This window comes from Diceros bicornis, chromosome 33 (assembly GCF_020826845.1).
Source record: "Diceros bicornis minor isolate mBicDic1 chromosome 33, mDicBic1.mat.cur, whole genome shotgun sequence".
Taxonomy (NCBI): Eukaryota; Metazoa; Chordata; class Mammalia; order Perissodactyla; family Rhinocerotidae; genus Diceros; species Diceros bicornis.
In genome coordinates this window covers 18,281,989-18,308,897 of record NC_080772.1, presented here as the reverse complement: position 1 = coordinate 18,308,897, position 26,909 = coordinate 18,281,989, and the positions used below count along the sequence as shown (strand labels likewise).

General features: G+C 37.6%; 1 protein-coding gene across 5 annotated transcripts in view; it reads left to right on the top strand.

The window, feature by feature from the left end:
- Positions 1–26,909, top strand: part of PDE7A (phosphodiesterase 7A) — a 122,422-nt gene that overhangs the window by 82,922 nt on the left and 12,591 nt on the right. For 4 of the 5 annotated variants that reach the window (XM_058528791.1, XM_058528787.1, XM_058528790.1 and 1 more), the window contains 4 exons: positions 13,053–13,204; positions 14,968–15,031; positions 20,024–20,119; positions 21,967–22,067. In XM_058528791.1, the coding sequence (XP_058384774.1) occupies positions 13,053–13,204; positions 14,968–15,031; positions 20,024–20,119; positions 21,967–22,067 (413 nt within the window). The remainder of the gene's footprint in view (positions 1–13,052; positions 13,205–14,967; positions 15,032–20,023; positions 20,120–21,966; positions 22,068–26,909) is intronic. The other variant, XM_058528792.1, reaches the window with a different exon arrangement.

Here is a 26,909-nt window from a genome sequence, read left to right as displayed (position 1 = left end):
TGAGAGAGTTCAAACTTTGGGAAGATGGTTTGAAACTTACTTGTGTTCATGGTTACAGAGAGTGGAGGGATCTTGATGATGGTGAATCCTCTTTGCCAAGAAGAGTTTCTCAAAGATCTGGTATAAATCTGCAGTCAGGGTTAGTCGGGGAACGTTGTTGCAATGATTCTGCTTTAATCAATAAATTCTACTATAATTTTTAAGTTAAATCTTTCCTGAAATGGCTGTATCATACAGAAGCTTTCATTCTTAACTTTTTTTTTTTCTCTGACCTTTTTAGTGAAACAGTCATGCTACTTCTCTGTGAATTTATCAGGTGTTATCTTGGTTCTATGGGACAAAAAATCAAAAACTTTTCCCAGATATCATCTCCCACTAAGGTGATTTTCTGAAGTGTTCTTTTACGTTTGTTTGTGTTCTATCTATCTTTATATTATAGCACAAAAGATAATATATATCATACATATTTACATAGTTTATGAGTTTGAGAAAGGGATTTTTCACCTAAGGAACTCATTGTTGACATATTTTTGGATGACCAGAAACATTCCTTGGAGTATTGTTTCAAAGTAATATTTTCGTCTCTGGGATGTGTCCATTTTGCAATTTAAGTAGAATATATGTATCAGTAGGAATTATATGAATGGCTTGTGTTTATTAAGAAATTTGGAAGATCTTAGCTCATTGAAGATACTGCTAAAATTTTCAGATGCTCGCATTAGTCAGAAGTTGTTATGTAACCTGAGCGAAGGTGTGTGGTGGCATACTGAACAGAAAGCTCGGTTTCTGGTCGTGCAGTTGAGGGAGTTGATGACTAATCCCTACACAGTCACAGTGCACTAGTCTCTACTTACGTATTTAGGGAGCAGAAAGCTAAGGTTGGTGCTTCTTATTTAACCTCTTTGTCCCTGTCTGTCCCCCAAAGCTGAACATGGACTCCTGTAACGGTGGTGAGGACTGCAGGATCACCAGCAGATAAGCTAGCTGGCTCTTCTCAGTGTGTGATAATTTTTTATACCTTTTTTTTTAGGGGTTGGTCAGATTTAGTGGTCCGGTTTTTATATCGGCAGATGATTAGTTTCTGACAAATATTTACACTGCAGATGTTGGCATTAGCACTTCTTCAGGACCCACTGAGCTACTTCAGCTTTCACCCTATTTGTAAGAGACCCCACCCCTCAGACCTGCCCTGTCTGGGAGTCATTCCCAGTAAGTACTGACTTCTGGTCCTCCAACATTTAATAAACTGATTCTTGGTGTCCTTCATTCAACTAATTTTAACCTATTTAGTCTCTTGACCTTGTGTTGTGAAAATTCTAAGTTTGAGAATAACAGTGAGCACTAACAAATTGGAAGGAAAAGATAATAAGGGGAAAGAGGAAGGGGGAGAGGGGCATTGATTGATTAGAGAAAGCAAGAGGCTGACAGAGATGTTAGGCTGACAGTAGAGTGGTTTAAACTGAAGGTGCCCCCAAGCTTGTGTCTCCCTAACTTGTGTCTCCCTAACATGGGCTCTTTTGCTCCTCAGCATCATTCCTTAATGTGACACCTTCTCCCCAGGCTTTCTCACGTTTCTGCTTTCACTCAAGTCTGTACAGATAACCAAGAGACTCCCTCATTTCACTTTCCTCCTTTTGAGTAATTCGGCTTACTGTCAGTAGGCTGGATTAAAAGCCCCTGATATTTTTTCTGTTCAATTGGCCATATACCTGATGTCTTGAAATATAATATTTTGAGTCTTAAATTAATTGAACTTAATAAATTGAATTCCATATCGACTTTTTGTCAAAATTCATCTCTTGTTTGCTCTAAGTTTATGTCCCTAAATTTAATAAATCATTCTTTTAGTTATACGTTATTTTTAGCTTATACAATAATAAATACTAATATCTTTGAACATAAAGGCTTTATTATAGTTCTGCTCCACATGTGCACTTAGAAAAGCTGATGTGTTCTTTTGAGAGATTCTGGCATGATTATTATATGGTACGTAATGGAAACTGCCAGCTTGACAGTTGCTTCTTTTCATGGAATCCACCAAAGCTCATTGACGTCATCCGGACTGGAAGGCATGGTCTCTGCCAACTTTGGACAAGATGTAATACAAGTTTCTTTACAGTTTTTCCACATCCACACAAGTGCAGTTTTTTCCATTTTCTTTTACTCCTGGCACGTGGTAATGTTTCATTCCATGTAAATGTGTTTTGCCCATTATCTTGAGCTTTTTATTCATTTTAGCGCTTTACTCTACCCCATATTAGGGCAGCAAGGGAACCTTTCAGGATATTTACATTGTAGCCTAAGAGCTCTTAACTTAAGGCTTTTAGTTGTCATCTTTTTGTTCGTGGTCTCTGGTAGCCTCTGGCTCACAGTAGAGATTGAATATATTCTTGTTGTGTCAAATTGACTCAAACCGTATGTCTTCTACTAGTTAGATTTTATAGGGTCCCCATGTGTAGTTCTCTAGAAATAATCTGTATTTTAAATTAAAATTTGGGCTGGTTGCTGCCTTTCTGTTGAATCAAATGTCTCATGTTGTCTTTATTATAATGACCCACCGTGAAAACATACAAAATTCTTCGTAAATGTTCCCTTAGATCCTCATGTTTGATTTGGGGTTGTTTCCTGTCTTCCTGACAGGGCTGCGCTAGACTTGGATACTTGTTCATACTTAGTTATATGATCAGAAAGAACATCTGTTTCTATGTGTATTTTGAGCTTAAAAGCTTGTGTCATACTGATTTTATTGTCTTAGATGATCTCTGTCTCTAACATATAGTAACTCCCACACATGGGTAGATCCTACTATATTTGGAAGCTTTTACTGCTTCTTCACTTTAAGCATAAAAATTGTTGCGTGGCATTTCCCTTAGCCATGACTTTTTCTTTGTTAAAATGTTTTTCTTGTTATCTTTCGTTCTATACTGCCTGGTTGTTACTTTCCTATTTACAAGCGTATTTTTTTCAGCCATTATTTGTTTGACCTGCTGCAGTGGCTATCCATCATTTGTGATTTAGTCTCTCTCTCAAACATGAGCATGCCAGCCTCTACTTATAGTTGTAGTATTGTAGACTAAGGTCGTATTTTGTCTAGAGTTTCTATTAAATTTTAGTTTGTTCCCAATCATTCGTCTTGAAATCATATTTGGTTGTTTCAAAAACAACATTTCTGTAATAGTTCGTGGAGATATCACAGGAAACAGTAATCTCATGTCCTTTTTCATCATGAATGTTCCTACCTGCTTCGTATAACAATCCCCTTACCAAGCAGTGCTTGTACGGGTGAGCTCTGCTGTCTTGAATCAAATTAGGAAACAGAGCATTCTGCCCCACGTGTGTGTATTTTTAAAAACTTATCTAGTTTCCAGGTGATTGTGAAATACTTGCATTTGAAAACCACCGATTTTTGTTTCTTCTTTGTCCCAAATTGAAAGAATAGAGTATTCTGTCTCCTAGATATCTTCTCTAACTTCATAGCGTTAATTGGGGAACTGATATGGTTTGGACCTTAATCTTAAGAAATTTAGTGGTAGTTTGATTCTGCTTATGCTTTGGAACATTGGGGAATTTGGAGATTTAACTTTAGGCTTCATTTTGTATGTTACACATTAAGGCCTTGTGTACTTTCTTTTCCTTCTTTCTTTCTCAGCTCACCAATAAGGGAATTAAGAATGTAATGAATAAGGAGCTATGTTCAAGTCCTGAGTTTAAGCAGTAGAGGGATCCATCCTATCACAGACCCATCTCTGAAGGGTGGAAATGCCTAATCCATAACTATAATAAGAGTAATCTTTTAAAGGGGTTTTATATTGACTATTTTATCAAATCCTGTCAAAGTGAACATTGCATTTTGCAAACTTAAGATTATAAGAATTGCTTAAGAGAAAGAATGTTGTTTATACAGTTTATTCTCGTGTTAACATTGATCTGGGCAGCTCCTTTATTTCTTTGATTTGTAATAAGGCACGGACTGTCTATATATTTTAAAGTAATGAGATTGTATGCATATTTTGAAGTCTTTTAAATGTGTGCATTTATTTCTGCAGTACGTAAAAGTATGCAGTGGTCTTCAGGATGAAGGTATGCTGTCATGAAGAATAAATCTGGTTTTGTTAAAATAAATAGTATGAAGTCAGGTGTTTAAAAATATTTGCACCTGAAACTAATATAATGTTATATGTCAATTATACCTCAATAAAAACATTAATTAATTAAAAAATAAAAACCTGAAAGTAATATGATGTTACACGTCAATTATACCTCAATAAAAAAAATTTGATCTCTATAACAGTAGCTATAGCCGTTAATGTTAAATGTTTATTCTTTGCCCAAAAAGACATATTGCCTGTATTATCTCGTTTAATTTTTATAACAGTCCTGTGAGGCCTGTTTTACAGTGAGAAAACTGAGGATCATAGACCTTAAATAGCTTTCCTAGTGTCACAAAATTAGTAAACGTGGCAGAGCTGGGATTCACACTCAGGCGTGTAGCTCCAAACACTGTGTCTTATCCGCTCTGCTGCCCTGCCCCTCCGTGTCAGCACGTGCTGCTCTACTGAAGACCACTGCTCTGCTGAGCACCTAGCTATTTTTGTCCCTATTTATCCACACGTGCTAAATGTAAAAATTCTTCCAAGAAGACTTATCCCATAAATGTAATTATTCAGTATTGACAACAAGCTTTCAGATATGGCTCCTATTCTTTTTGAGGAAAATTAAGGAAAAAAGAGGTTAGAATATAGCATGTCTTCAGATTTTTTATTTGGTTATCATTCAACGTGATCTTGCCCTAGACTAGAGTTAAAACCTTATGGCACCAAATTAAAATTTTTTTAAAACAATCTCCAAGAGAAATTCTTGATTATGTGCATCTAAATAATTTTTTTGGTTTTAAGGGGGCAGATATGGTGACTCTGAGCTCCCTCTTGTGGACCATTAAAGCAAGTAGCGGTCAAGTCTCAAGATCCAAAGGCTTTTTTGTTAAAAACCTCTTTTGTCTAATAACTAAATGTCAGTGACACCTTTTGCTGTGCCGTTTGGATGATAGAGTCTGTGGGAGAGTTGGAAGAAATGCTGCTCAAGATGCATTGTTTCTCCAGGCCTTTTGTTTCCTTAACGTATTGCCTACATTTCCTGTCTACTTTTCTAATATGAGGGAAAAGTAAGAGAAAAACCTCTGTTTTGAATTTGCCTGCTGTCCCACACTTCATTTTTTGGCTCAGAGAAGCTGAGAATGGATGACTGGAAGTCATTCCCATGATCATTAGGTAACAACGCTCATTTAGTTTTGGTGGAGGCTGATTAGTTTGTTCATGGTCACACAGTGAGGTAATGTGATATTTTAGAAGAGAGCCAGCACAGCCAACAGCTCTTTAATAGTAATTTGATTAATTCACTGAGCCGGTTGACTTTCTAAGCTGGATTGGAATGTGGGTAACCATGTAAACTAGAAAAGGCTGGGCACTTAAAACAAATAGTCCTAGCCTGGCAAAAGCCGGGCTTTAATAAGGGCAATTTTAATCTATCATGTATGATGCTGTGAAATAAACAATGGTGTGTCTCATGTTACAGAGTGAGGACATGAGAATATTGGTAATAGGGTCAGATTTTATGTAATATGGTCAGAGGGTGAGCTTTCTAGTAACTTTGCAAATGAAAGTACTAGTTAAGTTCTCATAGTCACTCTTACCTGTTCCCAGTTCCCCATGTATCCTTTTGTATTTTCCTAAATGATAGTACTTACTCAACATGATATCCTTTCTTCTCTGTAGTGGCCTCTACTTGCTTCTTTTAATATAAGAGTTTTCCTTCTAATCATTACAACAAATCAGTGTGTATGTGTGTGGGGGTGGAGGGAGGATGGGGGCAAACCTGAAGGAACTAAAAATTTCCATCAGATGATCTCGTGATGCTTCATCCTTGATTTATAGTTACTAATCCTTTTTCTTAGATCAGATTTTATAAGCTATTCTAGGACAGTTCTGGAAAGCTCTCTAATTTTCTTTTAGAAAACTTATTCTGCAGTTTGGCAGTGTGTTTTAGAAGCCATTGAAATGTACTCCTATGTGCTTGTTATACTTCTGAGAATTTAAGGGAATCAGTTAGGATATGTGCAGAGAATTAGTTATAAGAATGTTTATTATAGACTTATTTGTAAGAAAGATAAAAGTTGGAAACAGAACCAGCCCTGATGGCCTACTGGTTAGAGTTTGGTGCTCTCACCGCTTCGGCAGCCCAGGGTTCAGTTCCTGGGTGTGGAACCACACCACTCATCTGTCAGTAGCCACGCTGTGGGGGCGGCTTACATAGAAGAACTAGAAGGATTTACAGCTATGATATACAACCATGCACTGGGGCTTTGGGGGGGAAGAAAAGAGGAAGATTGGTAGCAGATGTTAGTTCAGAGTGAATCTTTCCCTGTAAAACAAACAAACAAACAGAAACAAAGCAAAACAAAACAAGTTAGAAACAGCCTAACAGCAAAAAGATTAAGTAAATTATTATAATTTTATATCTCAGAACAATACATGACTTACTAAGTGATGGCACAGATAACTGTTTTTATTGACTTGAAAACATGTTCATGAATTTTTAAGTAAAAAAAGTCTGCACTGTCTTGGGTAAAAGAAAAACTATGTGTACACATTCATATAGAAAATAATTCATAGAAAAATATCTAGCATGCCAGACTTAACAATGGTTGTTTCTGGACAGATAAGCCCTCCCCATCCTCAAACCTAGGTTGAGCAGAAGAGAAGGTTTAGGGCAGCTACTCCTGGAAAGGACCAGGAAAAACACAGCTTTTAAAGGAAAGGGGCAGATGTCACTTGAAATGACAGAGTGGGAAGTTCTAGGGGTTGGCCTCTCCACACTAAACAACCACTAAACTGGAAAAAAAAAAAAAAAAAACCCAGAATCAACTATTTCAGGCCTCTGGACCCTGATTGGACACTTATAACAACCGGGGAGTGCTTGATGAAGGGAGAGGCTATGCTTGGCAGTGTGCGTGAACCAGTGATCATCCCCCATTCCTCAGCCCCCAGGCCTGTGAGGATAGTGGCCCATGTTCCTGAAGTGGCTTTCTGAAGCCAAGATGGACACTGGGGACCTTGTCCTCCAAATATTTGGGGTTGAGTGTTTAAGTCTAGCAGATCTATGAGGCATAGGCACAGACATTTGACTTTGTTTTGGCCCTTTCAGCTGCAGAGGCTACAGGATCTGCCAGAGGATTTAAAGAATTAGTACCCCTCCACCCCTCTTTTTGGAGCCAGACAAGTAAGGAAATTTGTGTTGGGTCACTGGCTGAATGTAGAGATAATGGAACAGGAACTTCAGTGACCACAGACAACAAGGAATAAACGAAGGCAAATAGATATGCAAAGGCAAAAATAATGCAAAGGCAAAAATAAAAAAAAAAGTCACAAAACAGATGGCTACACCACAAGCAAAATGAATAGTCCTGGAGTAGCGAGAGATTTGATTTCCAGTTACTACAGTATAATACTCAGAATGTCCAGTTCTCAATTAAAAAAAAACTATAAAACATACAAAGAAACCAGAAAGTATGGCTCATACATACAAAAAAAGAAGTTCACAGAAGCCATCCCTGAAGAAGCCCAGACTTTAGAATTACTAGTCAAAGATGTTAAATCAATGGTCTTAAATGCTCAGTGAGCTAAAACAAAGCATGGACAAAGAACTAGAGGAAATCAGGAAAGCATTATGTGAACAAAATCAGAATCTAAATAGATAGAAATTATAAAAAGCAACCAAACAAATTCTGGAGCTGAAAAGTCAGTAACTGGAATTAAAAATTCACTAGAGGGATTCAGCAGATTTGAGCAGACAGAAGAAAGGATCAGTGAACTTGAAGGTAAGACTGCTAAAATTATCCAGACTGAGAAGCAGACAAAAAAAAAAAAAAAACAGAAATGAACAGAGCCCAAGAAACCGTTAGGGAATCATCACTGTGTATCAGTATACGAATCATAGGAGTCCCAGCAGGAAAGAGAAGAGAGAAAGGGGCAGAAAAAAAATGTTTGAAGAAATAATGGTAGAAAATTTCCCAAATCCATTGAAGACATAAGTATACATATCCAAGAAGCTCAGTGAACTCCAAGCAGGATAAATTCAAAGAGATCCACACTGAGACTCGTTATAATCAAATTGTTGAAACCCAAAGAGAATTTTGAAAGCAGCAAGAGAGAAACAACTTGTCATAAATAAGGATTCCTCAATAAATTAACAGCTGATTTCTCATTAGAAACCTTGGAGGCCATACGGGAGTGGGATGATGTGTTTAGAATCCTGAAAAGGGGTGGGAGAAGCCTGTCAACCAAGAATTGTATATCCGGAAAAACTATCCTTCGGGAATGAAGAAGAGATTAATACATTTCCAGACAGACAAAGGTTGAGAGAGTTCATTACCAGTAGACCTGCTTTATAAGAAATGCTAAAAGGAGTCCTTTAGGATGAAATGAAAGAACGCTAGAGAGTAATTTGAAGCCATAGCAGAAATAAAGAACACTGGTAAAGATAACTACATAGGTAAATGTAAAAGCCAGTATTATTGTACTTTTGGTTTGTAACTACTCTTTTGTAAATCTGTTAATGGGCACACAATATAAAGATGCAATCTGTGGCAATGACTATAAAGGAGAAGAGATGGAGATTATAGGAGCAGTGTGTTTGGACACTATTGACGTTAAGCTGGTATTCAAATTAGGTTGTTATAAGTTTAAGATGTTAATTGTAATCCCCAAGGTAACCACTAAGAAAATAACTTTAAAAATATACAGAAAAGGATAGAAGAGGGAATCAAAACTGTACACTACCAAAAAAATCAACTAAATGCAAAAAAAGGCAATAGAGGAATTAAGGAACATAAAACATACACAAAATAAATAGCAAAATAGCAGAAGTAAATTCTTCTTTATCAGTAATGACATTAAATGTAAATAGATTAAATTCTTCTATTTATAGGCAGAGATTGGCAGATAGAATTAAAAAAAAATGCAATCCATCTATATGCTGTGTAGAAGGGACTCACTTTAGATATAAGGACAAAAGGAGGTTGAACGTAAAAGGATGGAAATGATATTCCATGCCAATAGTAACCAAAAGAGAACCGGGTGGCTATATTATTGTCAGAGTAGACTTTAAGTCAAAAAAAAGTTACAAGGGGCAAAGAAGGACTTTGTACGTTGATGAAAGTTTCAATCCAGCAAGAAGATATAAATTATAAACATATATGTGTTTAACCACAGAACCCCAAAATATATGAAGCACAAATTGACGTAATTGAAGGAAGAAACAGTTCTACAATAATGGAGACTTTAATATCCATTTTCAATAATGAATAGAACAACCAGACAGAAGATCAATAAGGCAATAGAGGACTTGAATGACACTCTAATTAGACCTGTCAGACATACATGGAACACACCACCCAACAGCAGAATGCACATTCTTCTCAAATGCACATGGAACATTCTCCAGAATAGGTGATATGTTTGGCCACAAAAGAAGTCTTAGTAAACTTTTTTTAAAGGAGGCTCACCCTGAACTACAGTTAAATATTTTACTTGCCACATTTGGTCTGTGGTCTGAGATAAGCAGTAGTAGGTACAGTCCCCCTGGGCCTAATTTAGAGAAAGAGCAGAGGCAGTCTGTCTCTTTGGCAGAGAAGGAGAGAACCATTTGAGTAGTGAAGCTGAGAGGACTCCTCTGCCCTCTTCTAAGACCTCACCTCCATCCCTATTAAGAACTTGGTGTAAAGGATTAGTCCAGAAAAATTCAGCCCATTCAATAATGACTGTTTAAAAAAAGAAACTGGCACATCAGATAATCAAGTTAAGCAAAACAGTCGGAGGAGAGCAGCAGAACTTAACAATGATTGAAGAGCACTTCACAGAAAAATGTTGCCATTGAACTGATGAAGATTGTGGTCAAATTTTCTACTGCACACTTAAAAAACTAAATGAAGCAATAGCTTCACTGTAAAGCACAAATTCAAGAACTCAGGGAATAGATAATAAATAAGACAAGACAACCAAGGTAGTTGAAACATGTACATTCAGAATCAGGAAATAGTAGAACCCAAATATATCCCAGAAATGAAGGCATTTGTTAGGAGCACAAGGTAGAATATGCACTAAACAATGTCATGGGCATAGTGGATAGAAGTGAGAGAAGCAAACAAAACAAAACAAATAAGTAGTTAAAAAGAATTGGAGAGGAAGCAAGATATAGAAGACAAGTAAAGTTGTTTCAACATGACAGTTTCTTTGAATAATAAAGTTAAAATAGTGGAACAGAATAAATATTTAGAGATATAATTCAAGAAAATGTTTCAGAAATAACAGAAGAGTTAAATTTACGTATTGAAAGAGCACACCATTTACAAGGGGAAAATGACCCAAAATGGTTAACATTGGAATATATCCTAGCAAAGTCATTGGACTTGAAAAATAAATTCTGTGGGTGGCCATGCCAAAAAGACCAAGTCACTTTGAGAGGGGAAATAGCGGGTTTGCCTCAGATTTTGCAGATCTCAATGCCAGAAGACAATGAATCAATACTGTCGAATAAATTCAAGGAAGGAAAATGAGAGCCGAGAGTTTTATATTTAGTCAAGCTGTCCTTCAAATACAAAGACTACCGAAAAAAGCTTTGAACGTTCAAGAATATATTGTTTGTGAGATATATTGTTTTCATGAGCCTTCTTGAGGAAACTGCTAAAAGATGAACCTAAGCAAACACAAGATAACTAGGGAAACCACAGTAAAAGGACGTGCAATATTGAATATATTTAATTCTAGAGCTAAACCTCTAGAATTGAAGATGAAAGTGGGGATTAGAGTGAAAAAATGTGCTCTGATAACTAACAAACATTGGAAAAGGAAAAGGGAAAGAAGATGGGATATGGAGTGATTTCCTCATGTGTGGTAACAAAAAAAGGATGAGTTCCAAACCTGACAAATCAAGTGATAGAAATATAAGCATGTTTAACAAAATGAAGGTATTTTGGCAAACTGTAAAATTGTAGCAATGCCCTTCAGTAGAAGACTGGTTACGTTATAGTTCATCTACATGATGGAATACTTTACAACCTTATAAAAGAATGAGGAAGGTCTCTATGTACTGATAGGGAAAGAGCTCCAAGATAAGTTAATAAACAAGATGCAGAAAAGGTTGTATAATTATGCTATCATTTATGTAAAAGAAGTAGAAAAATTATATATGATGATGTTTCCATATATTTGATCAAAAAACTAAGGGAAGAATACACAGAAACTTTAAGAAAAAGATTATCATTTTGGGGCAGGACTTCATAATCACTTAGTAGTAATAGTTTTACCATTTTGGTTCCAGCCCTTTTAATGTAAGTTACATTGATATAGATCAGAAATTTAACTCCGCAATTGTTCTAGACACTTTCTATTTTAGACTCACCGGAATGAAAACTGAGGGAAGTAAACCATGTAACAGTGCATTATTTTATTTCTGGCTTATGTGAGTATATGGGAATGTCAAAATAATCAGATATTTCAAAAATAATATGCAGTTATTCAACAGTTATTTAGTATATTTTACACATAGCTACCTGGCGCTGTTATTAGGCATTGGAATAGAGAGGAAAAAAAATAGTTCATGCCTGTATTGGAGGTCGTCGTTTGTTGAAGGAGACAGATGAATAAGCAATTATCATACAATATCAGAAGTAGTCGGATAGATGTCTGCACAGGGAGCTTTGAGAACCTAGAGGAGGTGCCTCCCATCTCTCCTAGATGGAGAGTGTGCATTTAGTTCTGTTCAGGTGTACTTCCCAGGGAAGGTGACACCTGAGTCAAGTCCGGAGAGAGCCAGAAACTAAAATGTGAAGCCTTTTCTTCCAGGTAAAGGAGATGGAGTTCATTTTAAGATGATGAGGAGACAATTAATACTTTTATTTAGAGCGACATGAGCAGATTTGGAACTTAGGATGATTACCTAGAAGCATACCTCCAAGCAGTGGCATCTACATCAATTTTATCATCATCAACAATTTAATACCTGCTATATATCTGACTCATGTATGCATTATCTCCTTTAATCCAGCGCCCTTTGACTTAGATATTATTGCTGCTATTTTATAGATAAGACAACACAGGGTAATAAAGGTTCATAGAGCAGTTAGTGACTGGACACACAGGAGAGAATACGTTTGATTACCTGCCGTTTCACCTGGTGATTTTCAGTTAATGGAAGTTGAGAGGTGGTGATTTGTTGATCCTTAGTCTTTATTTTCATATGTTTTATATTGTGAACATTTCACTGAATTTAATTTGATTCTAGAATTTAAAGATAACATATGGTCCCTATGAGATAGCTTTTAACCCAAGTCTGTTATTTCACCTGGTGCGCAAAGAAACTTTGATGTATTCTAATACTAGAGGGAAAAAATGGCTCTGTTAGGCTTACTGAAAGAGAACATATCAGTCTCTGATGTGGAACCACATCTTTTCTAGAGGTTTTTTATCATCTGGAATTTTTATCCCTATCCTTTAGCACTAAACTACTTTATTCTCCATTTCATCTCCTTTTCCTCTAAAGAAAATTATCTTAAGGAACTATTCAAAGTGATACCTCATTAGGATTTGAGTTGTGTTAGTTGAGTAGTAGTTAAAGGCTCATACATAACTTGGGACCTGTCTTCTCAATATGATCGGTAGTTTGAAACTAGCTGTTGTCTTTCTGCTGCATAATGTTTATATAGTGTATGGAAGCAATGGAGTGAGAGGTGATAATTCTTGAAAGTTAAAAAAAAATTATTAATCCAGCCACACTCCTCATCAGCTTTCTAAATGCTGTCAAAATTGGCCGTTTATCCGTTCATCCTTAATTCTTTAATTGAAAATTCAAATAAAGTACCTCTTCTCTCCTAGAAATGTAGTATAATGATTAATTACTTTTTTAAAAAAATACTTGTGTGTAACTAGAAGGGGTATTACAAAGATGGTATATGAGCAGATTTAACTTGCTATACTCACCTTTTACTCCTTTTATTTCAGCTCAATCTGAAATTGAAGTTTCTGTGTCTGCAAGGAATATCAGAAGGTTACTAAGTTTCCAGCGGTATCTTAGATCTTCACGCTTTTTTCGTGGTACTACCGTTTCAAATTCTCTAAACATTTTAGATGATGATTATAATGGACAAGCCAAGGTGTGTATAGCTTTTTCAAGAAAACATTAATTTTATGATAAGTTTAATGAAGCCTTTTTTTCCCATATGGTACTGATTTATAGAGCCTTTTTTTGTATGCAAAAATCAGTTGAGCCCATTTTTCAGGTTTTTCCTTTAGAGCAGGTGCTCATTTTATAATTAGGTATTGCAGAGCAAGGGAAATTTCTGAAGTAACTAAAATAATGAAAATGTTTTCATTCATTGTAGCATTAAGTATCAAGTAGATCAATAGAACGTTAAACTATAGATCACACAGAATCTTAACGCTGGGGAAAATATTATGGATTATCCCATCCAATTTCTGTATTCTATAGATAAACGATGGCCTGAAGAGCATAAAGGACTTGCTTGCACTCACCCAGCTGGTTAGAAGTAAACCCAGTACGGGAGGTTAGATCTTGGGACTTTCAGTCAAATGATTTTTCATAGTTTCTTGCATCAGTAAAATGTTTTGAGGACTTAGACTTTTTTACATTAAACTTGGTGAATGTGAGCAGTATTTTCTTTATATAGTTTGAAAGAAATGTCTTAATGAAGGTGGAGGTTAGATGAACTTGTTTTTGACCAAATGAGAATTTTTAATAATCTTAAGTTTCTAATATTTTTTAAATTATTCTTTGACTTAAAATTTACAGGCCAGATTTTCTAAGTGTGTGTGGATAGGGCTGGGGTACTTTATAATTACACTAAAGTGAAAAAATTTGCTTTCGTGTTTAATAAAAGAAATCAATGGAAAGTATTCATGCTTTCTTTAAAAGTTCACAAGTTCTGTTTTTTAGAATGAGAATATTGATCTGTGTATGATTGGTTGTACTATCATAATTAATCTCTACTAGTAATATCTTTGTGTTGCTCATGTCAATTTTCTTATAAATGTATATAGCAGTAAGGTTTTGAATACAAAATAAAAGTTTTTTCTTGAAAATAAAGTCCACAAATTTCACATTACGAGTATATGGGGTAAAAATATAATCTATTTGGTTTATTGGGTCATTACAGGATTTATTTACTTGGTTGAAGTACACATCAACCTAAAAATGTAACAAATGCTGTTAATTATTTTATAAGGATATTTAAAGAATATAAATAAATACTCGTAAGTTGGGAGTATTTTTTAAAAGAATGAATAACAAATAATTTAAGCATAGTATAGTATAGATGTCAAGGGCCTAGGTTCCAGAGTCAGACCACGTGGGTTAAGACTCCAGCTCTATAACTTTCTTGCTGAGTGTGTTAGTCATTTTTTGCCTGTTTCCCCTTCTATAAATGAGGATTGAAAACAACGGCTGCTTGATAGTGTTGGTGTGAATAGTGAGAGTGAGTAAAGCACTTTTAACAGTATCTGGAGTTATACTCAGTACTCAGCTATTATAACTTATTTTTAAAATCTAGTTTCTAGAGCGTGCACTGTATGAATCACACTTCTGTGATGTTAAATTGTATTAGAATTCTTGAAAGTTCTCGGAAGTATAGAAATAAATTGAAAGAAACATTTAACCTTACCTGTGTATTCATTAATTGAAAAACAAAATAATACTTGGTTTTTCAAATGGAGTTTATCCCTTTGGACATTTTTTGGAGCCAATTGGAAAGGTCATGATTGAAAGGAGAATGATACTTAGCATTTCTTAAAATAAATCAGTCACTTTCCATTTTCATTAACTTCTCTATGGATTATCTACAAAAGACAGAGAATGTTATTGAAATTAAATTACAGTAGGAATGTTTGGTTTTCATTTCAGTGTATGCTGGGAAAAGTTGGAAATTGGAATTTTGATATCTTTCTATTTGATAGACTAACAAATGGTAAGTGAAGAATTTGACTTACTCAAGTTAATGTATTCTCTAGATTACTGCAGTGATTCTCTAGATTACGGCAGTGATACAGCCAGCTGGTGGGTTGTTGCTTTCATTTACTTGGGTTATGAGCCCTCTGCTGGCAAAGGGAGCATCATTTTGTCCCTTCTATAGTGACTGATCTATAAGCCTAGAGAATTAATCTCATAATTTTATTTTTTGATTATTACTGTTAGCAGTAATCAAAAGTAATCATCATCACTTGGCCATCCCTAAGTAATGTTGCTATTATTAATAATCCAAAGTGAACATTATTATCTCGTTATGTTCTTGATTTTTCTTTTTTGGTTTATTTTGAATTGTGGCCATTTGCAATGACATTTTCTGACATTGTATTCCAGTTTTGATAGCCACAGATACATGGTAGATTAACGACTTTTGAGAGAGATCCTTTCTGCTAGAGTTATGGTTCTCAGGCTTTTCTTTCTCTGCACACTTGAGAGATATGGTGTATTAGGATCAGCAGCAGTGGTTCCCTCTGGCACTGCTTGTTGGTGGTCCAGTGGGGAAGAGCTTGTAGCTTCTTTAGGGGGCGTATAAGAATCTACAGAGAGTATGAATGGTTTGAAAAAAATAAGAGATTCTGATTTGTTTACCCCCTCCTGAGTTTTATTTTGGGGGAAAGGTTCATGTTTTTTTATTCTCTTTGGGAACAGGAACAGGATTCTCTTTGGGCATCATTTTTATATAAAAAATTGGTGGTACATGTAGTTTGACTACACTTTGCCTCTTCTGTCTAAATATCGTTTTAATAAGTGAAGCAGAATGGAAAATACACTGAAAGGAAGTCAGTTCTGACTGTTCAGAATGATGAAATAAATATGTGGTTCACTGCTATACTTTGAAATCACTTTTTTTTTCTTATTTTACTTTGGAATGAAGTTCCTTTTGTAAGGAAGTCAAATATGGAAAATGGACAAGCAAATACATCTTTATTCATCTTGAGAATCAATGTGGGTCTAGCTTTTTAGTATCACTGCATTATTCCTCTAAGCTGTGTGTCCATGCATAGTGAAAATAGCTTTGTATATACCTTTTCGTTGTCGACACACTGTTGACAGAGAATAAATTGGACTAATCTTAGGCAAAATTGTAGACGGTGAAGTTTGCCTTAATCAGCAAAGCCTCCCTCCTGCTTCCCTGCCTTTTTATGTGTCCCCTTTTCCATCCCTCTTCCATCTCTCCTTCGTCCTTTGGCGACTAAATGTTCTGTTCCTCCCCCTTCCCACACTTTGGCCTGTCCACACAGGAAAGGCTCTGATATCTTTTGCACAGTTGTCCTTCCCTTCAGCCGTCCCCTTTTTGAAAATGCAGGTAGTGAAATATCAGGTGGCTCAGCTTCTAGACCTGGGAGACTCCCCTTTCCTAATGCAGCAGGAATGTTACTCTAGTTGTTATCTCAAGATAAATATAGATAAAACAGTGCCACCCTTAACACCTTCAAGGTTTAGCCTTATATAAACTAACAGCTCATAGCCTGTTCTTAGTCTATGGGGACACTTGTCACTCACTGAAATAGTTGATTGTTCTCTAAATTTTACTTTTAAAAAGTACATATTCTGCTAGTCAGGGGGCCTGGTGATGAAAGTGGAGTGAGTTGACAGTATGTAAGGTGGGCAGAAGTAACAGCCACTGGTCTGCATTGCTTAATTCAGCACTTTACTTCCCTTTAATCACCTCACTCCTTAAACTGGATTTGTAGAGGAGATGGCTGAATGGTTTCTTCTTAGGGTTGATGTTAGGGGTTAGTAGAAACCAGCCATGGTTAACTACCTGCCTATGATTTTACAGATGGTGATACATATCTGTTCAGTTTACTACAGTTAACTCAGTTAATTGAGGTGTAATTGACATGTAACATTACATTAGTTTCAGGTGTACAATATAATGATTTTATATTTGTATATCTTGCACAATGATCACTATAATAAGTCTAGTTAACACCTGTCACAACACACAATTCCAAAATTTTTTTTTGTGATGAGAACTTTTAAGATCTACTCGCATAGCAACTTTCAGATATGTAATACAGTATTAACTATAGTCACCATGCTGTACATTATATCCCCATGATTTATTTATTTTACCTTTTGTACCTTTTGACCCCCGTCACCCATTTCACTCACCTCCCAGCCCCCACCTTTAGCAACCACCAATGTGTTTCTCTGTGTCTATGAGCTCATTTATTTTTTAGATTTCACATGTAAGGGAGATCATATGGCATTTGTCTTTCTCTATCTGACTTATTTCACTTAGCATAATGCCTTCAAGGTCCATCCATGTTGTCACAAATGACAAAATTTTATTCTTTTTTATGGCTGAATAATATTCCTCTGTTTGTGTATATGTACACACCATATTTTATCCATTTATCCATCAATGGACACTTAGCTTGCTTCCATGTCTTGACTATTATAAATAATGCTGCAGTGAACATGGGGGTGCAGATATCTTTTCAAGTTAGTGTTTTCATTTCCTTTGGATATATACTCAGAAGCAGAATTGCTGGATCATGTGGTAGTTCTATTTTTAATATATTGAGGAATCTCCATACTGTTCCCCATAGTGGCTGCACCAGTTTACATTTCCACCAACAGTGCACAAGGGTTCCCTTTTATCCACAGCCTGGCCAACACTTGCTGTCCCTTTTGTTTTGTTTTGTTTTGTTTTGTTTTGTTTTGTTTTGGTGAGGAAGATTAGCCCTGAGCTAACATCTGTTGCCAATCCTCCTCTTTTTGCTGAGGAAGACTGTCCCTGGGCTAACATCTGTGCCCATCTTCCTCTACTTTATGTGTGAGACGCCTGCCATAGCATGGCTCGATAAGCGGTGAGTAGGTCCGCATCTGGGGTCCAAACCCACAAGCCCCAGGCCACTAAAGCGGAGCACGCGAACTTAACACTACCCCACCAGGCCAGCCCCCCTTTGTCTTTTTGATAATAGCCATCCTAACAGGTGTGAGATGACATCTCATTGTGATTTTGATTTGCATTTTCCTGATGATTAGTGATGTTGAGCACCTTCTCTTGTATCTGTTGGTCATCTGTATGTCATCTTTGGAAAAATGTCTATTCAGATCCTGTGCCCATTTTTTAACCAGATTGTTTGTTTGAATATACATTCTGAAATATCTATGTATATACCCAAAGAAAAGTTGGTTATTACAGCAATAATAACAGAAATATCACTCAGTTCTTCACAAATGGTTCCAGACCACATGGGCTCATGTCTGTACCAGTAGTGTTATCAGGATTTGTATGCATTTTAACATTTAATTTCTTAAAAATAAAAGATTTGAAATATTTTTTTCTTCCCTTTTGAAGATATGTCAAGTAGTTTTTAAAAAGAATCTCTTTTGGCCTGCGACATCCTTTCCAATGTTGCTCATGTAAATACTGTTCCAATTAATTTACTTTTTTCCTCAGCCGTGGGCTTCTGTTAACAATTGTTTAGGCAATTTTGGATAATGAGTTTAGCCCAATAGTCCTTTATAATCCTTCATAAATATTATTACTATAAATTTTCAGTGTAGGACTAGTTAGGTGTTTCATACATTTTTATAAGAATCATAGATTTCTTTAAAGAATACTAGAATCAAGTTTATGTTATTGTTTGAATGCTGGCAGTAATCTATGAGCTCATAACCCTTTAAAATATAAAGTCTATTTAATTGTTAAAATAATATAGCATATAACAGAGAGAATCTGCAAAACTTTGAGAAATATAATAGAAGGTCTAAAAACTGGAGAGTTATACCTTGGAAGGGAAAACTAAACATTATGAAAGTGGTAGTTTTTCCAAATTTAATGTCTATACTTGGCGTGACTGCAGTTGTCAGTGACAAGGGAGTGGGAGCTGAGGGTGCAGATAATCCCCGTTGCATGCAGTGACCTTCTGAAAACTCAGCTGTGTAGGGGAGGAGAGAGGGTAGTAACTGGAGGGGCTGAGGGAGTCGGAGATTCTTTGTTGTTTCAAAGGTAAGAGAATCTGGAGCATGTCTGAGTGCTGATGCTTACTGAGACAGTACAGGGAGGGAAGGATGTTTTGATTGGGGGTGACGCATTGGTAGATGTATCTGATAGACTAAGGAAGGTCCCTGAGAAGGTGTGCAGGGGTGGAGGGAAGAGCTTTTGAAAGACAGGGAAACTTGAGGGCTTGTATTTTTTTCTATGAAATACGAGGCTGTTGAGAATGAGAAGGTGAATGGGAAGTATGTCACAAGTTTGAGAAGAGTAAAAGAAGGCTTGAAAACAGGCATTTTAAAAAGTGTAAGAACCATTTCACTGGAAAAACATAATAAGATTGCTGGGTAGTGTTAACCATAGAATTCTGCCTAGTTTTGTGATTTTTGTCCCTCTTCTTCCAGCACCTCTCAGATTTTCTGCTGCAAGTATGGGAGAGGCAAGTGGTTGAGTTCAGAATTTGATCTTGAGGAGGTCATTGATCCCTCCTCCTAGCCCTGTATGTTTAAGAATCAACACAACCTCCACCCAACAAGGTTGCAGCCAAGGCAGTCTGCTCTGGGACACCCTCTTCAGTTAAAGCAGAGAGGTGGAGGGGATGTTCAGGAGGAGGTTGAGTACAGCCGTGTTTTACGGGCTTTGGGAAGTTGAGTTAACTTATTCACTGTGCTACAAATTTCACAGTTTTCTATCAATTCTAATTATTTTGGTGTCTTTTTAAAAAATTAATCTATTTGAAATGTTTATCTTCCCATTCTTTGGTTTTGGAAAACTGAAAGAAAAAATCATTTTTTTCTTAGAATGGGAAAAAAGATGTGATATTTAAAGTTCATAACTGGTAAAATAAGATGTAAATTTTAGACAGATAAAAAGTAGGGATTAGCACTCTCCATGTTTTATGTTCAAATCCCATATTTGGAAGCACAATGCAATCATGTTACCTTGTATTTCCTACTAATATGTCTTCTTCTTTCTTTTTAGGAAATAGTCTAGTAAGTTTAACCTTTCATTTATTTAGTCTTCATGGATTAATTGAGTACTTTCATCTAGATATGATGAAACTTCGTAGATTTTTAGGTACGTGATTCTAATCCGTTTAACAGTGGTAAGATTTATACAAGAACTGGTTTAAATTTTGTATCAGTTATATCGGTTAGTCGATGCTCTGAACAAACCACCCCAAATTTAGTGGCTGGAAACGACATGCATTTCCTGCGCTCCTGAGTCTGTGGGGCTGTTGACTGCTGCCTGTGGTCTGGCTGAGCTCCTTTATGCACATGCAGTGGTCAACAGGTGAGCTGCATGGTGGCTTTGTAGGCCTTGGCTGGGACACTGGGCCTGACCTGTCTCAGCTCTGCATGGTCTCCTGCTAAATTAAAAGGAGGCAGAGGAGTTTGGCACGGTAATAGAGTCACATTAAAAACAAAAAAAAGAAATATTTATTTATTTTACAACAAGCCAAGCTTGTTCCAAGAGCAGGGGCCAGTTTCCACGAGAGAGCTGGCGTGCCCAGACCCCTGGAGGCCCAGGCTCAGCACTGCCCGCCTTCACTTCTGCTGCGTCCTGGTGGCTGGAGCAGGTTGGACGGAGCTGAACGGCACCCTGCGGCAGGGGGGCTGCAAAGCCTCAAAGCCTTGGGGAGGGGCTGGTGAAGAATGGGGACGGTTTTGCAGTCTCTTACATCAGCCACAGCTTCCTGACAAAGACGGCACAATTTCTGTCTGTTTCTAAATTTTTGAAGGCTAGACTTTAAAAGATCAGGTACACTGCACTTAGGTCTCCTCTTTTTCTGATCCTGGAAATCTCTTGACAGTAAACTTTAAAGATTATTTTGAATATGTTTAAATGTGCAGGATGATATTTAATACTGCAGTGCCAGGAAAAAAATGTATTTCACCAAATAAAGAAGTATGTTAGAAAAAAATTAATAGCATGAGAATTCTCTCTTACCATTATTTAAGGAAGAAGATAATATTTTCTTTCCTCTTAAGTACCAAACTAAGATAACTTTATTACCTAGGACTTTTGAGAAACTTTTAATGCATATTTATTTATAACTTTTATGCCTGTAATTCTGTACCAATATATTATATAAATTACAAAACACATGCAAAAATAGCTATTAGCAAGAGTGGTTAATGGGCTATTTTAAAGGATGGGATCATAGTAAATACAGAATTCTGATGCTCTTTCCCACTCACCAGTGAGTCACATTTCGCCACCCTAGAGTAGCCTCACTTTGCTAGATTAGACTGTGGTGCTGTTGGGCCCATAGCGCAGGTTTGACCGTGAGGGGACAGCTCTACCCCTAATCCTCATCTGCTTTTTCATAATAGCATAGCAGACACTGAGCAAAGAAGGCAGGATGAACAGAAGATCCATCCCTACCACTGAAAACCTAATTCCAGACCTGAAGCTCGCCTCTCTCATGATGATGCACACATAGGATCATTTTCCTCTACCCCAATATCTATACTGTTTTAGCTCCATGAAGATTTTGGTTCACTGATGAATTTGTAGTACCTAGAACAGTACCTGGCACAATAAATATTTGTTGAGTGAATTGTACTGTTTTTATTAAACTGAGAAACTCTTTTTAAACTAAAAAGGGTCAGAGGAATTTGGCACAATGATAGGGTCACATTTTAAAAGAGAAAAAGAAAAAAAGAAATATTTATTTTATAATTTTGACATGAATACCTTCTAATTTAAAAAGTTTCAAAACAAGTTAGGAGTCGAAATGGTATTAATTCTCTGGGAACATATGTGAGTTATGAGGGGACGCTCATCTCTCTGAATCTGAACGGTTCACTGTAATAGCCACATGAGAGGTATAAGTGGAAAACTCATAATTATCACAGTTCTTGTGCTTGTACACGCCTCCCATTTGCAACTAAATGTAGGGTCTTTTTTCTTTGATGCAGTTATGATTCAAGAAGATTACCACAGTCAGAACCCTTACCACAATGCGGTCCACGCTGCGGATGTAACTCAGGCCATGCACTGTTACTTAAAAGAACCTAAGGTAAGATGCTGACGTTTACAGTAGGTGAAAGTCCTGAGGAAATTCCTGTGATTTACTTTCAAATACTTTCCCTTAAGTTAGCGATTTGACAAAATCAGAGGCTTCCTTCACAAGCATGAGATCTAGCTGCATCAAGTTTCCAGATGTGGGTGTAAGTGCAGCAACTGGAGAAGTGGAGTGATTGTGGAGAGAGCGGCTGGAGGAGGCCAGGCGAGGGCCAGACCACACAAAAGCAGGAACGCTGTGTGCAGACACTTGGCACCTGCGCTGAGCTCCGTGAGGGCAGGGACAGCGTTAACCTGGTTCAGCGAATGAATAGGGAGCTACGACGGGGAAGCAGGAGACTTCAGAAAACTGTCCTGGCTGAGGAGTGAAATAGATCAGACAAGCCCAGAAACATGAGTACCTGTCAGGAGCCATTTCATGCTCCACGGGAGAGCATGGTGGCCTTAGCTAGGCAAGTAGCATTGGGGCAGGAGAAAGGTAGATGGTTTGTGAGATCTCTTGGGAATTAGAATGATGAGGTTATGGTGATTGAATGCATTTGAGGGGATGAAATAGGGAGAGGAGTCGATAAAGACTGGTTTAGGCAGTTGAGTAGAAGGTAGAAGTCTGTGGTGAGAGAAGAAATGTAGAAAAAGGAGCAAGTTTGGGGGTAGGGTTGGTAGAGATGATGAGTTCCATTTTGGATATATGGAGTTAAATGTGTTTGTACAGTGTCCAAGTGGAGATGTCTAAGAGAGAGTCGGACAAGAGAGTCTGGAGTACAGGAGAGAAATCAGAGTTGGAGATACAGATTTGGAATTATCAGCCGCAGATGTTAAAGAAAGCCATGTTTGCCCATGGACGTTTCCTATCCCTGGAGGCTTTAAAATTACATCTGCCTACCCTTAGCCACCCATAGCCCTACTTCTAAATTCTTCTCTCCTGGGGTCTGAGTTCCAGCTAGATCCAGGAAAGCAGGCTGACTAAACCAGTTTGTCCCAGTTCATACCAACTTGAAAATACAGCCATGTGGTTGCCAGTCTTCTGATCTTTCAAGAGACTGTGGAATATGTAAAAATTGCCCCAATTTTTAAAGTATATATATCATGACTGTTTTTAAAAAATCAGCTTTATTGTGGTATCACTTACATGCAACAGTAAAATGCATACTTTTTTTTCTTTGCTGAGGAAGGTTTGCTCTGGGCTAACATCTGTGCCAATCTTCCTCTGTTTTTTGTATGTGGGTCACTGCCTCAGCACGGCCACCAACAAGTGATGTAGGTCTACGCCCAGGAACCAAACCCGGGCCGCTAAAGCGGAGTGCCAAACTTAACCACTAGGCCACGGGGCCAGCCCCAAAATGCATACATTTTATGTGTACAGTTTTGACAAATGTATGTTCCCAAGTGCCCTGATTTTTAAATTAAACTTTTAAAAAACTCTTGGCCAAGCCTGAAGCCTCTGTCCAAGAGTCTTGTGGGAGAAATTGATAAGTAATCACAATACAGCCGGGTAGATGGAATCATGGAGGTAAGCGCATGTTCCCTGGAACACAGAGGAGGTTAGCCTAGTCCACACGTCCGTGAAGCCTCCTGCCCTCCCATCTCCCACTGGCCACACCCGACAAGAAGCCCGGGGCAAGGACATGGAGGTGTTGCCAGGCAAGAGGGACAGTGGATGCCCAGGACCGGGAGGGGTGTGGATAAAAAGGAACAGAACACTCTCTTCCCCATGCAGCTCTGGTAGTACTAATTTTAAACACTTTTTGCGCAGGTAGCTCTGATAATTCTTATTTTAAATACTTTTTGCCTGTGTGGCTCTGATGATACTTAAGCACTTTTCATCATTAACATACTCAGTGAACTCTTAGTTAAAGCTTCAATTAAGGATACAGATAAAATCACTAAGCCCTAAAATGCAACAACTCCCTTCTCCCTTATCATGGTTAACATTTAAAAATAGAGTCACTCGGGGCCGGCCCGGTGGCGCAAGCGGTTAAGTGCGCGCACTCCGCTGCGGCGGCCCGGGGTTCGCTGGTTCGGATCCCGGGCGCGCACCGAAGTACTGCTTGGTAAGCCATGCTGTGGCGGCGTCCCATATAAAGTGGAGGAAGATAGGCACCGATGTTAGCCCAGGGCCGTCTTCCTCAGCAAAAAAAAGAGGAGGATTGGCAGATGTTAGCTCAGGGCTGATCTCCTCACAAAAAAAAAAAAAAAAAAAAAAAAAAAAATAGAGTCACTCAGTGTTTTAAAAATGAATTCTAAAAAAAGCCTTAAGGGGGCCGGCCCAGTTGCCAAGTGGTTACATTCGTGTGCTCCACTTCGGCAGCCTGGGGTTCGCGGCTTCGGATCCCAGGCGCGGATCTACACACCACTCATCAAGCCATGCTGTGACAGGCGTCCCATATACAAAAAATAGAGGAAGACTGGCACAGATGTTAGCTCAGGGCTAATCTTCCTCACCAAAAAGAAAAAAAAAGCCTTAAGATTGTATCCCTTTTCCTTCCTGGGCTTTCACGTGGCATCACATTTTGGGGATGTTTTCCTTCATTACTTTAATACGTGTTCCTGGTGCTAGGAATCTAGTGGTGAGTAAGACCGGAAAGGCCCTGGCCTTCAAAAACCTTACATCCCAGTGGGAAGACGGTCACTGAACAGATAAATAGAATTTTGACGTAACTGTAGTAATTACTGCTCTAAAGAGACCTAAATAGAGTAATGTGCTGGAGAGTGACTGGGCGGATGGCAAGAGTTTACAGCTTTACATAGAGTGGGTGGAAACCACGTAAACTGAACGTAAATATTGGAGAAGGAGCCAGCCATAGAAAAATCCAGGTGCAGAGGAAATAGTAAATTGAAAGGCTTAAATACAGTATTTAGTGAGAAATCTGATTTCAGTTTTATATCTTAGGATTTATATGTAAGAGCTAATTCCTGGACTCTTCCTTAAGTGAAAAAAAGAAATGTTTGAAGCCCGAGAAATTGTTGGAGAGTTAGGGAAAAGTTCCCACTCTGTACATGCATCAGCTCTAACTGTAGTAGGACATTTATTTTTTATGCCCTCAAGGCTGAACTTACACAGATTACAATTTTGTTCCAGTTCAGCCTGATAGCACCACATAGCAACAGTGAAAACAGCGAAGCTTTTCACTGAACACGGGAGAACCCACCACTCACTGGTTTTCTATCTTACTGAAAAAGGACCCTGCTGATAGCTTTGCAGATACAAGTGAAGTCTGACTTTCATAGACATTAAATGCTTTGCAATTTCTTCTTCACACAGCTCTTCTTTACTGTCGGGTATTACCAGATAGAATCACAGGAATGGAATTAACATTTTTCCTTTTTTTTTTAATCTACTTTAAAAGGTTGTGTTATTGTCATTGACTTCCTTGTCTTTGTTATAATGCTCATAAACTTTGCTTTCTGGTGAAAGATTTTTTTACAAACAGAAATGTTACATTTTTACAGATTTATTTGCATATGTGATTTGTTTTCAAACTTAGAACTTACTTTCCCTTCAAAGAACTTTTAAAATTTCCGTTGCTTCTTCTCATGTTTCTGGGGGTTTTTTGGTTTTTTTGTGAGGAAGATTAGCCCTGAGCTAACACCTGTTGCTGAACCTCCCTTTTTTTTTTTTTTTTTGCTGAGGAAGATTGGCCCTGGGCTAACATTCGTGCCCATCTTCCTCTACTTCATGTGGGATGCCTTCCACAGTGTGGCTTGCTGAGCAGTGCGTAGGTCCACGCCCAGGATCCAAACCTGCAAACCCCAGGCTGCCAGAAGCTGAGTGCACGAACTCAACCACTACGCTACCGGGTCGGCCCCCATGTTTCTGTTTTTAATGGTTTCTTTTTAATCTACCTGAGATTGTTTGATGTCTTTAACTTTTTTAACAAGTCTAATTCAGGATTATTGTATTCTAGGATGGAACATGTCTGTTTTTCTGCCACTTCCACTCTGTTTTAGTTATCACACAGATACAGCTTTTGCATGTTGCTTAATGAATTACATGATCGTGAGATATCCACAGCCACAGTCACACATCTGTGTGTCAGGGAGGGGAGGTTGCTGTCTGTGCAGGATGCTCCGTGAGTGGGCCTTCTGCTCATCTCGATTAGTAAGTGGTGCTTTCACAGTCTTTATTTTTTCAGTGCTTTTGCATATCCTAAAGAGGAAATAATTTTCCTCACCATCTTCTCCCCATTCATTGAGTTTCTCCATAGACCAATTATAGGTAGTATAAAAATAAATAATACACCTTCTCTGCCTGCACACAGCTTACAGCTTTACAGCTTTCCAGGGGGTTCAAGCCCTCAGACAGTGATTTTTTTCAGACTGAGATGAACTTGACAGAGAGGATGGAAAAAGATCCATCATGGCATAGAAAGAAAACATTAGAATTTGAATCTAAATTTATTTTTTATCTCATATTTTTAAAATTTTCAGTTTTCATCTTTGTTTTATCATGTGCAATATATGTTAGTCCAGTATCCTAATCTATAAGTAAGTATACCTATATAGGTGGTGTATGCTCAAAATTTTTTACTGTTAGAGCACAGGATCATACAAATTTAGAGAGCATTGCCCTCTAAATAATATATAGATATAAATCTAAATCTAAATATATAAATCTAAATAAATCTAAATAAAAGAATGCCTTCCCGAGGGTTATTATGGCAGGACGTGAGAAGTGCTGTAGGAATACGAATCATTTGCTGGGAAAGGGGCTGGAGGCAGAGAACTAGTTGGCGGGGGGGTCAGGGGGATGCTCAGTGAAGTTGGGCCTTAAAAGATGAGTAGAAATTGGCTAGGAAATGAGAGGTGATTGATGAAAAGCAGGTGATATACTCAAGGT